Below are 16,890 nucleotides of genomic sequence, written 5' to 3'. Positions count from 1 at the left end.
CCATATGCTAGATAAGCACCTGATCACTGAACTACACCCTGCCCTCTTTATTTTGAGACAGGTTCTTAGTAAGTTGCCCAGGTTGACCTTGAACTCTCCACCTTCCTTCCTCAGCCTCCCCAGTAGCTGGAGCCTGGTGTGGCCTGTATTTCTTTGTCTTCTGTTCATCCCCTTGCTGTCATTTCTTCCCATCTCTCTCTAGGATGGTTCTCACGCTGGGGTTGGGGGTTAGTCCCTCTTGTTTCCTATCCCCCTTTCCTCCAGCTGCAGCTGTCTGAGGGAGTATCACCAGCATCAGACAGTTTTCCTGTTGTCTCTGAAGCACCACCCCTGTAGTGCCTGGGGCTGTCACCTTTGCGGTGGCTTCCTTGGGAAGCTGGTCCCCCAGTCCCTGACTGGTGGAATCTAGGGTGGTGGTGATCCCCTGACCATGCGCTGTACACATGGTCATATATACAGCAGCCCCCAAAATGAGGTGGTGCAGTATGGACCTTGGCTCAGCTGGCTTCTTTTCCACGTGGCACATGGTCCTGTAAGGGGAAGCCACCTTGTCCCCCACTGGTCACTGTCAGGTGGAGACCCAGGTCAGCACCGGCTATGCTGACTGGAGGCTGGCTTGGGAGGAGGCTGGGGTAAGGTCAGCTGTGTGTCTGCTACCAGCACTGGACCTGAGCAGCCAGGACCCCTTGCTCCTGCACGGGTGGACCCAGGAGCAGGGGATCGGCCAGCATCACTATTTCTGTCTCTTTGCTCATCTCGGAGGCTTGGGTTCCCGGATTCCCACAGGGCAGAATTGCTCAAGATATTTGCATGGAGTTTTCATATAGTTTGCTTAGGTCAAGGCTTTCTCTGCTGTGGTGGGCAGCTTTTCAAGTTCTTCTAGAAGTTTTTCACTTCTTGTTTTCTTTTCCCATTTTTCTTTTTTTGGTGTGTGTGTGTGTGTGTGTGTGTGTGTGTGTGTGTGTGTGTGTGTGTGTGATATGTGTGTTGTGTACGTACTTGTTAGTGTTGGTGTGTGTGTGTGTGTGTGTGTGTGTGTGTGTTCACATGCATGTGTATGGAGGCCAGAGGTCAATGTCGAATGTCTTCCTCTATTGATCTTTATTTTGTAGACCCAGCTGACCTCAAACTTCCTGCCTCTGCCTCCCAAGTGCTGGGAGTAAATACATGCATCACCATGCTGGCTCTGATTTTTTTATGTGAGTGCTGAGGATCCAAACTTGGGTCCTCAGGTTGGTAATTGAGCCATCCCCTTTGGCCTAGTCACCGTTCATTCCATTGCTGTGAACAGACACCATGACCAAGGCAGCTTAGAAAAGAAAGCATTTAACTGAGGGTTTGCTCACAGCTTCTGAGGGTTAGTTCATTATCACCAAGGTGGAGAGTGTGTTGGCAAGCATGGAGAATAGCTGAGAGCTTTATATCCTGATCTAGGGGGAAGAGGGGGAGGGGGAGGGGGAGGGGAGAGGGAGAGAGCTTGCAGTGGGCTTTTGAAATCTCAATGCCCACCTCCCAGCGACATACCTCCTCCTACAAGGCCACAGGCCTCCTAATCCTTCCTAGACAGTTCTCTTTGTCCCTGGTGACCGAGCATTCAAACGTATGAGCCAGTGGGGGCCGTTCTCATTCACACCTCTCCACCTTAGATGCTCTCCACTTCATCCCCCTGTTCTCCTCAGCATCACTAGAGGAGACCCCAGAACTGCACTGTTTGGAGTGGGCAATGCCCTCTGAGCTAGATAGAAAAGCCTTTGTGAGCAGAGCTTGCATTGGAAGGCCTGATCTGTAATCAGCCCCAGAAAGTGGGGGTGTTGCTCTGTTTGGTCTAGCCTGTGGTTGGCACCTCTTTCTTTCTAGGCCCCCCTTTTTTTCTGTGGAGATGCTAGCATGGCTTCCTTGACCTGTGTCAGCTTTCAGGCATCTGCCAATGCCAGGGTGTAGCAGTGAAGGGTTTCATTGCATCTTCCAGCGACAAATGCAGCATTGTCTTTACGCTACAGTTTATGGCTCCATCCCGCTAGTGACTGAAAACCCAATTTATCATTTCATGTCAGTAACTGCCTCCACACTTTGAAAACCTGACTTAAACTTGCTTTTTCAGAATAGAATGGAAAACAGCCAGGACTCCTGGCAGGGCTGTGGCAAGGCACTCCCAGGCCAGTGTCTCCAGCTGTTTCTCCCTGAAGTTTCCAGCTCAGGGGGCCCTTTCCTCAGGTGGCTTCCCCTCAAGCACCAGCAGTCTCAGGCTCATACCCCCAGGGAACAGAGGAGTTAATCCCTCTGACCCTCCCAACCTGAGTCTCAGCCAAAGCCCTTGCTGGGTAGGAGGCTGGAAGACTCCGCCTTTGACATGAACCCACACGGGAGCCTGGCTGTAGTGGCCTCTCTGTGACTCCTAGCCCAGGAGAGGGTCAGGAGTGGTGGGCCTGCATGGCATGTCTGCTCCCCATTCCTCCTCTCCATGCTTTCTCACCCACCCCAGGGAGCTCGAGCAAGCAAGCAGTTGCTCACCCCACCTTTGCTTGTCCCCCAGCTGGGCCTGGGGTCGGAAACTCGTGTTCTGGGTTCTACTCCTGTGGCTGTGCTGTGGCGCCCCCCCCCCCCCACTTTGGGGCAGAATGGAGTGGCTCGGAGTCGTGCCTGTGTGTACCATCTTGGTACCTGTGATTGCAAAGGACAGGGGCATGAGGTGGCTTGCAGAAGCCCAGACCCTCAGCCCTGTTTCCTCCCTTCCAGGAACCCCAGGCCACTTGTGAAACCACACGGGCTGGAGCGGATGCTGGGGCGGGGGGGGGGGGGGGGGCACAGCCTGGCTTGTGTGGTGGCCTGTTACCCTTTCTCACCCAGGGCCGGCCTCTTTTAAACACTTTGTAAGAGCATAACAGGAGGAGACCTATAACCATAGCCAGCATCCTCCAGGTCCCACTTCCTGTCTGTGGCCTTTGGAGGCTCTGCTGATCATGCCTCAGTTTCCTCATTGGGATGGAAGTGCTTGGTGACGCTGGTTACGGTGCTGGGTGCACAGCCCGTGCTCTTGGCTGCCACTGTGGTGTGATCCGCAGCTGAACAGCCCCGTTGTTCTTCTTGCTGTAGAGAGACAGCAGTGAATGCGTGACTGTTACCATGGGAGTGATGGTAACGGCAATCCACATTGTGCTCGCTTGGTCTGCGAAGAAGATGCTTACGTGCACCTCTGCATCTGTTGGTGGGCCAGCGGGGGATGTGACCTGATTTCACTATGAGCACATTCTGCCTCAGAGAGTTGGGTTCACTTGTTCAGGTCGCACAGCAGAGAAGGGTAGAGGTGGGCTGTCCTGTCTGGCGTCTGTCTCTTGGCAACAGGGTCTGGGAAGCTGTTTGAGTTGTGTGATGCATAAGAGGCCTGAATCTCTTACTGATGCCTCTAGCGATGGGTGCTCACCCCTTTATGAGGCAGACTTCTTTCTCATGGGAAGCTCCGGCAAGCATACTGGTGTGATTACTCTACCCAGCCACTGTCTGCATCTGCTCACTTGACCCTCTGAACTTCAACAAGGCTCAGTAGCTTCTTGATCATAGCCCCCCCCCCCCAAAAAAAAAGATGCTTAATAAATAGCTAAGTACCTCTTTAGGCCCTGTACGTTCACACAGCTATCTTACTTTGGATGTGGATCCCTGGGTTTTCAGGATGGGAGTCTGTCACCTTGGAAGCTGGTTCTGTTTTAACCCAGAGCAACCTGAATCCAGCTGAGTTCTGAATTAGATAGGGAATCCTCACCTTTTAACTCTTGTGGAGGGTGGGGTGGGGGTGGGGGTTCCCAGGGTAAACACAGGTGGTTGGGTGTGGGAGCAGTCTCCTTTGTCTGTTGAGTTGTCTCGGTGGCTCTCTTCACCTACTTTATTTTATTTTTACTTGTGTGTGTGTGTGTGTGTGTGTGTGTGTGTGTGTGTGTGTGTGTGTGTGTGTGTGTATGTGAGTGTGGTTGCCGGAGGGACAAGATTCCTGGGAGCTGGAGTTACGGGCAGTCGAGTCACCTGATATGGGTGCTGGGAACTGAACTCCGGTTCTTTGGAAGAGCAACAAGTGCTCTTAACTGTTCATCCAGCCCTACCCCTCACACACTTCACTTATTTTAAAATTAACCTTGTCGTTTGTATGTGTGTGTGTGCGCGTGCGCACACACCCATGCATCCAAGGTGTGTGTGTGGAGGTCAGAAGATGGTCCTGGCAGTCTGCCATCGGTACCTCCCATCTCTTGTTGGAGACAGCCTCTCTCACTGGTCTTCCTCACCATGTAGGCTAGGCTAGCTGGCCTGCAGGTATCCAGGGTCCGCCTGTCTCCACCTCCCGTCTCACCATTTCTGGGCTTACAGGTGCACACCACCATGCCTGACTTTTTAAGTAGGCTCTGGGGATCCCACTCCGGCCCTCAGCTTGCAGGGCAAGCGCTTTCCCTATGGAGCCATCTCCCCAGCCCCGGACTGTCCCTTTGCTGTTTGGTTGTGGTTTTTGTCTAGTCTGGAAACAGCTCCACTGATTCCTCTTCCCTCTTCTTGGATGGTGTCCTTGGGGGACACGACGGCTTTGAACTTGATGAAGCGGAGCGTCACATTTGTGAGGCTGTTTTCCATGTGGCTGTGTCTGGAAGCGCATTGCCTGACCTGAGGTGGTGACAAGGGCTCCTTCCTGTGTTCTCTCTCGGGTGTGTGGTCTTGGTTCTTCCATTTGGGGGTCAGCACATCTTGTGTTAGTTTTTGGTGCAGTAGAGGAAGTGGCCTGATTTGGTGCTGCACAGGGATGTGTGGCTGTCCTGATCTGGTGCTGCACAGGGATGTGTGGCTGTCCTGATTTGGTGCTGCACAGGGATGTGTGGCTGGCCTGATTTGGTGCTGCACAGGGATGTGTGGCTGTCCTGATTTGGTGCTGCACAGGGATGTGTGGCTGTCCTGATTTGGTGCTGCACAGGGATGTGTGGCTGTCCTGATTTGGTGCTGCACAGGGATGTGTGGCTGTCCTGATTTGGTGCTGCACAGGGATGTGTGGCTGTCCTGATTTGGTGCTGCACAGGGATGTGTGGCTGTCTTGATCTGGTGCTGCACAGGGATGTGTGGCTGTCCTGCACCACTGTTCAGAAGGTTTCCCTTCCCCCAGGAGTGCACAGTGAGATTGAAAGTGAACAGACTGCTCTTGTGGGTTTCTCCCCCCCTGCTCCGCTCTCCTCCACTGCCCTCCTGACCTGCTCTTATACGTGTGGTGTTGCCTCCTCACAGCCTGAATAGAGGGCCCAGTGGAAGCAGCGTGGGCCGAGGTTCAGAGGCAGGGATAGCTCCTGGTTCTTGGAGCTTCTTGGAGTGTAGCCAACACTCCCCTGTGACCTGAGACACCCCAAAGCCTGCACTTCCCCCTGCAGCTTGGGCCAGTTACCAGCCTGGCCTTTATGCTTGGTTTCTGTTCCCATCCTCATTGCTGACCTCAGGCAGTCAGCTGGGAACAGGAACCCACCCTTTTCTTCTTTTGACTGGGCATTGGCTGCTCTGTAGGGACCCCCTCTGAGGAGTGACTGGACATCTAGCTCAGGCTACAACATGTATGAGACAGCTGCTCTCTGTGAACAAGCTGCTGGCCATTCCGGTCTCCTGAGACTTTGCTGGCCTGACCAGAGGGCAGCTGGTACCTGCTTTGCTGTGCTATCCATGAGGACGCTGGTGGCCCAAGTTCAGATCCCAGCCCCTCCTCCCCCCTGGCTGGGGCTACCACAGTCTCCTTTGTTAGACAGTCTGGGACCTGTCTCTCAAGCTCAGCCAGGGGACTCTGGGGGTGTTCCATGCCATTTTCACCACCCCTGGCTTTCTAGTAGGGGGTGATGCTGAAGGAAGGAGGGATAGCCTGAGTCCATCCAGTCAGTGTGCAAAGTCCCCCTGGGATCCAGAAAGGAGAGCCAGGAGACATGGACTGTGAATACAGGAAACAGAGTGCATGGTGGCAGGGCCTAGGCTGTCTGGTGAGTGGCTGGAAATTCCTCTGATGCTGTCCTAATGCCCTGACTGAGGAAGGCTGTGGCCAGCACAGGCACTGCCACCTCAGCACCGTCCCCACCAGTGCTGGCCCATAGTCTCCTCCATGTCTCACACACCACACCTAGTGAGTGGCTGGAATCTTTTGTTTGAGACCAGCCGGAGGTCATTTGGGGGAGTGCTGGCCTAACAGGCAGGAAGCCCTTAGCGCTGCATAAACTGAGCATGGTGGCACCTGCCTTTAATCCCAGCTCCCAGGATACAGAGGCAGGAGGATCAGGAGTTTAAGGTTCCCCACCTACAGAGTGATCTGGAGGCTAGCTTGGGCAACATGAGGCCATGTTTCTAGAAAACACAGTCTGGCCTTGATAATGTCCCTGCCCATGTCTGAGGTGGGGTGGGGTGAGCTGATGGTAGCTGGGTCCTGGGTCGAGAACTAGCTGGATGCTTTTTGTCCTCTGTCCTGTGTCCTCTGAAGGAGAGGCCTATTCGTTTATTTATCTTTCAGTCCTGGGGATCGAACCCAGGGTGAGCCTTGAGCATGTTGGCAAATGGTTACCACTGAGCCGCACTTAGGCCCCAAGAGGTGCCCACCCCCCATTTTACTGAGAAAGCTGGGGCAGCAATTGTGTCTGTGGCCACCTCTGTCACCTGCCCGTCTCCCTGTGCTCTCTTGTGGTCCCCTCACCCCCCACCCCAGTCACCTACTGTTCCTTGTCATGCCCAGTGTCTTTCTGACCTCACGCCCTTTGCGCCTGCTCTTCTGTCTGTCTGTCTGTCTGCCAGCCACGTTGTTCCCTCAGCGTGTGACCTCCCAGTTCCAAGTTCATTTCCTGATGTCCATTCTGGCTCCTCACAGTGTTTCTCACTGCTGGCCATTGTAACAGAGACTTGATTTCCCTTTGCTGTTTGGTCTCTATCGTCTGTATTAGGCTGGGATATCCAGAGGACTAGATTTTTTTATTTTTTTATTTTTTTCTGTTTTCTTGTATATTCAGATTCTGACTTCAAGGACACTCAGATGATACCCAAAAAATGAATATATGAATGAGTGAGTGAGTGAAGAAATGAACATCTTAGTTACCTTTTTTTGTCAATGGAATGAAATATCTGACAGAATCAGCTTAAGGGAGGAAGGGGTTGTTATGGTTCATGGCTTTAGGGTACAGTCTATCAGGACAGTGGGGTAGCTGGTCTCTGTGTGTGTTTTAGGGTACAGTCCATCAGGACAGTGGGGTGGCTGGTCTCTGTGTGTGTTTTAGGGTACAGTCCATCAGGACAGTGGGGTAGCTGGTCTCTGTGTGTGTTTTAGGGTACAGTCCATCAGGACAGTGGGGTGACTGGTCTCTGTGTGTGTTTTAGGGTACAGTCCATCAGGACAGTGGGGTGGCTGGTCTCTGTGTGTGTTTTAGGGTACAGTCCATCAGGACAGTGGGGTGACTGGTCTCAGTGTGTCTGCAGTCAGGAAGCAGACAAAAGCAAAGCTGGTACTCAGCTACCTTTGTCCTTTTTGTTCTGTGGGATGGCACCACCTGTATTCTGGGCTGACCCACCCCGTTAAAGCTCTCTGGAAACACCTTCGTAGACACCCAGAGATGTATCTTCTCGGTGACCCCACGACCAGTTATATCACTATGAAGACTGACATTCGCATGACTGCGCCAGCACGTGTGAGCTTTGCTCGCCAGCCTATCAGCATGCTGGTTGACATGGCTCCGCCTCTGGCCAGCATGGACCTGGACTGACTTCCCTCTTTCCTGCTCTTTCCCACACTAGGAGCTGGCCAAGAGGACCCCTGGCAAGCACCCTGACCACCCCGCGGTGCAGAGTGCCCTGCAGGCCATGAAGACAGTTTGCTCCAACATCAATGAGACCAAGAGGCAGATGGAGAAGCTGGAGGCGCTGGAGCAGCTGCAGTCTCACATAGAGGGCTGGGAGGTACGTGGTGAGGCAGGACGGCCCTGGGCTGAGGTGGCTGGCCCCCACTTGCAGTGCAGATCACAGCCTGGCGCTTTTGTTTGGTCTGCCCTGTGTTTGCTTACAAGTGGTTTAGTTGATTTTCAGTGAAACATAAAAGCTCAGATTTCAAATTTCTGTAGGCAGATTGGTAACTCTGCTGTGTCTCACAGCAGCCGCCACTGAGTCTCCCATTTCCTCAGCCCCACCCCTGTGGGCCACACCCCCTCACCAAGTGTGCTGTGCTTCTCCTACCTGCTGCTTACAGGCCTTCGAGCTTCTGCTGCCAGCATCAAGGCAGCATTCACATATCTGAATTCATCTCTTTTCCTGTTGCTATGACAACACCTGACGAGAACCACTGAAGGGAGGAAGGTTTATTGTGCTCACAGTTGGAGGGTGCGGTCCATTGTGGTAGAGAAATCATGGGCAGGAGCATCCCATGGCTGGTCACACTCATGGGAAGCAAGGAGAGATGCTACAGCTCCCTTCTCCTCTGTCCTCAGCCTGGGGCACCAGCTCAGGAGGTGACACCACCCACATGTAAGGTGGATCTTCACACCTTAGTAAACATAATCTAGAAACTCTCTCCCAGACATGCTGGAAGTCTCGAAGGGGATTCCGGACCCTATCAGGTTGACATTGTCAGCCTTCCACACTACCCCAGGTCAGGACTCTGGCTTGACAGACATATCCTTGCTAGTGAGTGACTTTGGGCACCTGTTTTTAACTTCTCTGACTCTGGTATCCCATTCTTCACCTGCATCAGTAACAGGTGGTGTTTCCCTGCGCTCAGTATTGTTAGTGGGAAGGATGACCCCAGAGTGTATGTAACTGACTTTCTTATCACACTTGTGTGTGTGTGTGTGTGTGTGTGTGCGCGCGCGTGTGTGTGCGTGTATGCACAGTGTGCCAAAGCATATGTATAGAAGAAGTCAGAGGACAACTTGTGGGAGTCAACTCATTTCCTTCCACTGTGTGGGACCTGGGCTTTGAACTGAGATCATCAGGCTTGGCAGCAAGCCCCTTTACCCACTGAGTCATCCCTTCAGCCAGTAACCAAATGACTTTCTTAACCCTCACCTCTTACTTCCCTTATTGAAAGTTTCCTCTGTGTCTATAGAAAGACAACGGAAAAATACAACTGAATAGAAAAGGCCAGCTGAGCTGGAGTGAGAGATTAAGAGCCTAGATGAAAGGTCCTGGGACAGACGTTGCTGTCTGGACCACCTCCCCCCTCCCCCGCCAGGCCCTGGGTGGCCCTGGATGTCTGGGATTTAGTATTCTTTTCTTGTACTCCCCAACCCCGGGTTGAGGGCCCAGCTGCAGAGAAGACTGGGGCTTTGTTCAGAGAATGCGGGTGACATGTCCCCTGCACTTTTCCTTCACTGGCCATCTTCTCCGTGAGAGCCCAGCTCCCAGACTCCCTTGCAGATGGACTTTGGAATGGGCTTTAAGGTTTGGCCTCGATCAAGTTAGAAGGTGGGAGAGAAAAGGTTCCCACTTGTGTGGGAGAGGGGCTGCCACAGGAGGGTCTGGTTTTCTGTGGTGGCAGCAGAGTGTGCCCCCCTCCCCCTGGCTTCCTGGGCAGGGAGGTTCAGTCGCTGGCCTGAGTGGGTAGGTTGTGTATTCAGTGGGCAAGATGAGGCAGCCGACCTGGCATCCGGCTCCTTTGGCTGTGGGGGCTGCACATGGCTTTGCCTGAAGCACAGGTCACATGACAGCCTTTCCGCTGTGTCACAGGCTACTGTCCTGAGCTCCCTGGAGCATCTAGGCACACACTGGCATATACTGGCTGCCATGGGGCCGTGGGGTGGGGGGCAGCACCAAGCGGCGCACCTTGCAGCTCCTGGGCAGTGCATGGGGGGATGTGTGGCCAGTAGCCACCCAGGCTGGGTAGGTGGCTGTGATCCAGTGGGGCTGTTTCCTTCCTATGCCTTGGCCGTGTCTGCCACCAGTGTCTTTTCCTAACCCCAGTGGTGGCTGTCCTTTACCCGTGGAAAGAGATGAAGAAGGGAGGGGAGAGGCTGGAAGGTAGTGACGCATCCCCTGCTGCTTGGCATGGTTAGGTCGCTTGACCATGCTTGGCGCTCAAGAAGCTGGGAAACGTAGTTCATTGGTCAGGCAGCCAGTGCCTGCGAAACTCCCTCCCCAAGATGTGCTGAGGGGAGCGAGGACTTGGGCTGCCTCAGCCGGTGTTCTGTACTTGCCATGGTTCTGTCCAGCTCCCTTTCCTCAGCTCTTTGGATCTGTGTGTCTGGGCCTAGCCCTTGCAGGACTCCACACAGACCCACTAGGTGCTGGCTCTGGGGACTCCTGCTAGCCGGCGTGCCCTAGTTCCCGTGTTTGCCCCTCCTAAACACCTTTCCTTAATTCTCTGCCCCAAATCTGACACTGCTCAGTCATCCTCATGCACACCCTCTGTGTTGGCCGCACCAACATGGGCCTCTCATCCCACAGCCCTATTGATGCCAGAGGCTATTATTCCCCTCTGTGCCCACAGCCTTCAGTGGACCTAGCACTCCCATAGTCCTGCCATGACGGTTCCCACAGGGCATCTGTTGAGCGCCTGCTGCACCCTGGGGAAGGTTGCTAGGTGCTGGAAACCTCACCACATGTGCTTGATAAAAATGGCCTTGTCCTTACAGAAGTGCTGCTCTTGTAGGGAAGACTTGACAAGCCAGACTGCAAATAGATGACAGGCAAAGGACACTCAGACAAAACCCAACCCCCGTAGGACCAGATGCTGATCTCTGGGCCTGCCATTAGCCACATAAGTTGGTGTGTTGGCTCCCTGCATCCCTAAGTGTCTCCTGTAAAAGGACATGCAGTCCAGTGATGTCCCTGGCCCACACAGCCGTCCATCAGATTGTGTTGACTTTCCGTCTGCTGAGAGATTTGCTGTGGGGGCCGATAGGGATTTCGGAGTGTGGAGGCAAGGGTGCTCGATGGCTGGTGGTGTCAGTTTGACAGGGTCTGGAGTCACCTAGGAGACAAGCCTCCAGGTTTAGCCTCTGGGCATGCCTTTAAGGGTCATCTTGGTTACATTAATGGATGTGGGAAGGTCTATCTTAGCTGTGGCAGGCCCATTCTCTGGCTGGGGCCCTGGACTATACAGATGGGGAAAGAGAGCTAAACAGCAGCATGTATTCATGGCTCTCTGTGTAGTTGGTCGTGGGTTTTTTTTTTTAAACTCTAATTTAGGGGCCACCCAACTCCCAAATAAATACATAGAGATTTATTCTTTATTATGAATGCCCAGCTTTAGCTTGGCTTGTTTTTTTTTTTTTTTTGCCAGCTTTTCTTGAATTATCCTGTCTACTATTTACCTCTAGACTTTCAACTTTCTCTATTTCTGTGTATCTTTTCTTTCCTTCTTATTCCGTGGCTGGCTGGGTGGTTGTGTGGCTGGGTGGTTGGCCCCCGACATCTTCCTCTCCTCCTTTTCTTGCTCCTCCCTCTTCTCTTTTTCTCCTTCTATTTATTTTCTCTGCCTGTCAGCCCTGTCTGTCCTTTCCATTGGCTGTTCAGCTTTTTATTAGACCATCAGGTGTTTTCGACAGGCACAGTAACACAGCTTCACAGAGTTAAACAAATGCAACATAAAAGAGTGCAAAACGTCTTTGCATCATTAAGCAGGGGTTTCACAGCACAAACGAATGTAACGCATCTTCAACTAATATTCTACAACATCTCTGCTTCCTGGTTGTGGATGTGATGCAACCAGCCGCTTCAAGCTCCTGCTGTCATGACCACCCCGCCATGATGGACTGTGACCTTGAACTATGGAGCAGAAATCAGCCCTTTCTCCCTTGAGTAGCTTTTGTCCTGTGCACCGAAGAAAGGAGCGAAAGCAGGTGTGTTCTTCTGCTCATTCCTGCCCTCTATCCCCAGGGCTCTAACCTCACGGACATCTGCACCCAGCTGCTCCTTCAGGGCACTCTGCTGAAGATCTCTGCAGGCAACATCCAGGAGAGGGCCTTCTTCCTCTTTGACAACCTGCTTGTCTACTGTAAGCGGAAATCCAGGTGAGCTGCTGGGGCTGGGCCAGGCTGCCCAAGTGATCTGCTGGGGCAGGCCTGTGGTAAGTGCACCCTTTCTCTAGGTGACACCTAGGGCTTGTCACATCTCTCTCTGGGCGTAGCTTTTTCTTCTGAGTATTTAGGGAGTTATTCTAAACCAATGTATACTATAAGCTGAATATGCTAATTTAAATTTTCTAGTAACTACATTAAAGAAAAATTAAAAAAAACAGGTGAACTGGAGCTTAGTAGTGAATTCAACCTAAGATGCTCACATGTTATATTTAATTATGATCATACATAACTATAAACAAGTTTTGAAAAGTAATAAGGACATGTTTTGCCATGTGTTTTAATATTCAGTCTTTGAAGTGGTTTGTGTATTAGCTTTATGTCACAGTGGGTCCCAGTCTTGTTTCCCTTGTGACCTGGGAACACTGCATCAAACAGCTCTGAATGATTGTGGAAGCTCACCAGCATCCTGAGAGTCTGAGGTCCTGGGGTGCAGAGAGGGAAAGGAGAAAGCTCTCACTGCTGGGCCAGGGGAGGAAAGAACGGCTCATCAGCATCTTCACATCCCTCACCAAGCCCCTTGTCCTCTGTGGGGCCCAGGAGTGAGTGGACAGGCGACATACTTGTGTGTGGTTTGGAGTGTCAAGTGGGGTGTGGGGGACAGCAGGAAGAAGGATGGAGAGACAGCTGGAGGCTTGGCTGGTGAATGGATAGTGAGGAAGGGGGGAGAGGAAAGGAATGTGGCCAGTGTGTGAACGGCTGAGGGTGGAAAGGATGAGGGAGGAAGACGGTGATGAGGGATCTGTTGGGCCTGGAGATGAAGGAGGAGGGAGGGGATGTTGAATAAAGGAGGGAGTGGGTGAGGAACCTCTTGAGCCTGGGGATGAGGGAGGGGCTAGAAGAGGGAGGTTGGAGGGGATAAAGAAATGGATGGAGAATTTGTTGAGCCTGGGGATGAGGGCGTAGACAAGGCTGGATGTGAAAAGGGAAGTGAGCAGAGAAAAGGAGTGCAGGATTGGTGGCCGAGTGGTTAGAGCTTCGGAGGTGGTTGGCTCCAGTGTGCACTGGGGAGTTGGCAGGTATGGGTGTTGAGCTGGTGGTGGCTGTGGAGGCAGGTGCAGGTTTGTGGGGATAGATGATGGAGTGGGGTCTGAGCATCAGGTTTGCGGGTGGCTGGGTAGGTAACTGGATGGTTCGCTAGTAGGGTAGGTATGGGGAGGTCAAGGCTTGGTGGGTGATGGTTAGCTGGGCCGCATGTGTGTGGAAGGTTGGGTTGGGTTGATGGTTGCCAAGGTGTTGACTGTGGTGTTGAAGGGGGTATGACTGGCTCACCAAATGCACCTTGGATGAGTGATGGGGAGAGGGTGATGGACAGAGGATGCCTGCCTGTGGTATTGTTGCTCAGTAGGCCTTGGGTAATCTTTTTTTTTTTTTTTTTTTTTTTTTTTGGTTTTTCGAGACAGGGTTTCTCTGTGTAGCTTTGCGCCTTTCTTGGTACTCGCTTTGGAGACCAGGCTGGCCTCGAACTCACAGAGATCCGCCTGCCTCTGCCTCCCGAGTGCTGGGATTAAAGGCGTGCGCCACCACCGCCCGGCCATGCCTTGGGTAATCTTAGCAGTCAATGTCCCCTGCTTAAATTCTATTTCCTGTTGAGTTGTCCCAGGAGTGAAACAGTAACCTTCCAGAGGCTTCTTCATGCCTTTGTCTGGCCAAGGCTGGAGTGGACTCACACCATTGTGGCTTTGTTGTCTCAGAGCGTCAGTGTCCAGTTTCCTTGTCTGTTCCCAGCTCCTAAGGCTGGGTGGGAAAGCTGGCCACGGGCTGAGTGCCCCTTCCACGTGATTGTGTGGTCTCAGTCTCCTCTTCTGTAACGGGCCATGTCTGTCCTCTGATGTTTGGTTCAGAGTTTGGCCACTTCTCCATCTACACATTTTCTCCTGCCTGTGCCTCAGTTTCCTTGTCTGTAAAACAGTGGACTCTGCTGAATGTACCTCACAGGGTCTTTGTGGAGGTGAGGGTGATAAGTGCCTGGTGCATGAAGTTGGGGCTGGTGGCTGCTGCCATCCCTGTGGACCCCACACTCACTCCTTTGGTTCTTGGTGCCACCTGTGGCCAGCCCCAGGGCACAGAGGTTTGTATTGTCCATCCTTCCTGTTGTGGGGGTTGGTTCTTCTTGCCACAGGCTTCGGCCTCCCATTGTGTCATCTCCCAAGTGTAGACACGTTCAGCCTACCTTTCCTCCAGGTGTTCTCCTGCTTGCTCTGTAAGGATCTCTCTTGCTGTCTCATGTCTCCTGTCTTGCTGGGGTCACCCCCAGAGGCCTCCTTTGACAGTCCTAAGGCTGCTGTGAAATGTCACCTCCAGCCCTTCCCTGTCCTGGCTGTTAGAGGCAGGCACTTTCCCCAGAGCACTAGGCTTTGGGAAACAGAGTGTCCCTTTAGCACTCTGTGGACAGCTCCCAGCTGCTGGCTGTGCTTGCCCAGCCCCTGGCTTGCTTGCCATGTCCTTCTTCCTCCGTGTCACCTACCCTAGGAAGAACACTTATTGCCCCCATCTTGGCTCCTGCAGGGCCTGTCTCTGGCTTTTCTGTGTCCACCCTAAGCTCTCTGAAGGCTGCTCACTCCCTAGTGACAGAGGGAACTGGCCCATGGGAAAGGGCACATCTGTCTCCTGAGAGGGCCAGGCACCAGGCTGGTGTCCAGCCTCTAGATTAACAGCCAGAAGTCTGGGTGCGTGAGGGCAGGGTCAGGTGCTGGTGGATGGAGCCTGACTGACTGGAGTGGCTGCAGGAAGCATATGATGTGGCTTGGCAGCTGCTGGCTCTCTTGGTCCCCGTCTGGGATGTGGGTGGAACGGTCTGACATAGAGTGCTCTTGCCACCAAAGGAGAAGGGGAAATTCTAAAAGTCAGCCCTTTCAATTACAGAAGGGGAAACTGAGGCCTCGTAGCTGCCTACTCTGTTCTGAGAGGCCAGGGTCATAGTAGTTGAAAGTTCCCAGGCCCTGCTGCGCCTCTGTGACTCCGGATGAATGCTGTTTCTGTGTCTGTTATGTAGGCTGAAGCACTGTTGTCCTGTGGGTGTGCTTTACAGAGTGAGCAGGCCTGTCTGGGCACCACTGTGAAGTGGCTGGGACGTGCCAGGCTCACGAGTGAGAAGTGGGAGACTGTTCCTGTTTGGCTTCCCTTGGATATTTTGCACACAACTCACATGTGTCTGAGTTGGACTTGTCTTCTTGTCTACATTCCTGTCCCAAACCTTTGTCTCCTCAGCTCTTCCTCATTCCCAGAAGTGACATCAAAATCTCTGTCAGTTAGGGTTCTCTGAGACACAGACCTGGTAGGATATGTGTGTGTGTGTGTGTGTGTGTGTGCCTAATGTACCTGCACACTCACAGACATAAACACACACTCATGCACACAGGCAGATAACCATGCACAAATTGATGCATAGCCATACACTTGTACATCTATGCATTCCCATGCATTTTTGTACCTGCATACACAAACATGCATACACATGTAGTTATATACAACATGCACATATTCATACATATATGTATACACATGCATTCCTATACATCAGTGTACCTGCATACACAGGTGTGCACACAGGAATACGTACATACACGCACACACATGCATACCCATGCATACATGGAAGCAAGAGGGTGAGCTTTGTTGTATATGCAAATACACACATGCTTGTAGATTTACAATAAAGTGTCCAGCCAGCCAGTGCCTGAGGAAGCACATGGTTCCTCTAACTCTTACACAGCCTGTCCCTCATTACAGGCTCAGGGAGCCTGAGTCTGGCAGACACACTCACCCCCTGCTGCTCCAGCCCTCACCACTCAACTCCCACATGCAGCAGGGAGCCCAGGTCTCCCCACATACAGCTGCATTCTCAGGGAGGTCTGGCCCTCCTGCGGTCCAGGGGCCTCGGTCTACTCTGCGCACACATACTGTTTCATTTACCCAGCTGCAGGAAGTTTGTCTCAGGTAGAGAGGTCTGGCCATCGTCCTAGCTGGCTCTGGGTAAGGATAGTTCACCTCTGTGGATCAAGGAGGTTCAGAGGGCCTTTGCTGTGATTGGTGTTTCTTTTCTGTACCCTGTAGCCCCTCTCCCAACAGAAGACAAGTTCCCCAAGATTTCATGTGCACCCCTGTGGCCTAGCACCTAGCGGAGTGCCTGGCACCTGGCAGCCATTTCCAAGTACTTATTGAATGTGTTGCCCCTCACCTGATTCCCTGCCCATAGGAAGCCCTGCGAGATGTTTTTTTTGTTTGATATTTTAATTTGTTTGGGTAACTGTAACAAAATGACATTAACTGGTTATCTTAAAGGATACATTTTTTTTTTCAACTTAATGCAACCTAAGAAGTCCAAGAGCAAGGTACCAGGAGATGGGCTCAGCAAGGCTTCCTTCTGCTTTCTGTTGTGTTCCAGCATGGTGCAAGGGGGGAAGGTGTCTCTTTGAGGCCTTTTTGTAAAAGATACTAATCCCATTCACATGATACCACTAATCTCTGTGATCTAACCGCCTCACCCCCCAACTCTTAACATCAGGACTTAGAAGTCAGCAGATGAATGTGAAGGGTACCATGTTCAGACTGTAGTAATGAATGAATGTGTGGGCAACAGAAATCCCCTGAATGAAAGCATGAGTCTGGGTAGGTGGGTGATGGATGCGTGAATAGATGGATGAGAGGGGTGGATAGTTGGATTGGAAGGTAGGTAGATGGATGAATGGGTGCATGGATGAATGGGAGAGTGAATATATGGATAGGTGGTTATTGAGGTGGCTGGATGAATAAATGAATTCGTGAGTAGATGGATGGATGAATGGTATTTGGATGGGTGGATAGATTATAGATAGATGGTTAATAAATGGTTGGTTATAGATGG

At 52.3% G+C, this 16,890-nt stretch overlaps 1 protein-coding gene across 1 annotated transcript in view; it reads left to right on the top strand.

The window, feature by feature from the left end:
• Positions 1 to 16,890, top strand: part of Prex1 (phosphatidylinositol-3,4,5-trisphosphate dependent Rac exchange factor 1) — a 155,481-nt gene that overhangs the window by 90,784 nt on the left and 47,807 nt on the right. The window contains exons 6-7 of the mRNA XM_052726692.1: positions 7,771 to 7,932; positions 11,845 to 11,978. Of these exons, the coding sequence (XP_052582652.1) occupies positions 7,771 to 7,932; positions 11,845 to 11,978 (296 nt within the window). The remainder of the gene's footprint in view (positions 1 to 7,770; positions 7,933 to 11,844; positions 11,979 to 16,890) is intronic.

This window comes from Peromyscus californicus, unplaced genomic scaffold (genome assembly GCF_007827085.1).
Source record: "Peromyscus californicus insignis strain IS unplaced genomic scaffold, ASM782708v3 Scaffold_7__1_contigs__length_154581171, whole genome shotgun sequence".
Taxonomy (NCBI): domain Eukaryota; kingdom Metazoa; phylum Chordata; class Mammalia; order Rodentia; family Cricetidae; genus Peromyscus; species Peromyscus californicus.
The sequence above is the reverse complement of the archived record's forward strand: the minus strand, read 5'-3'. Positions and strand labels throughout refer to the sequence as shown.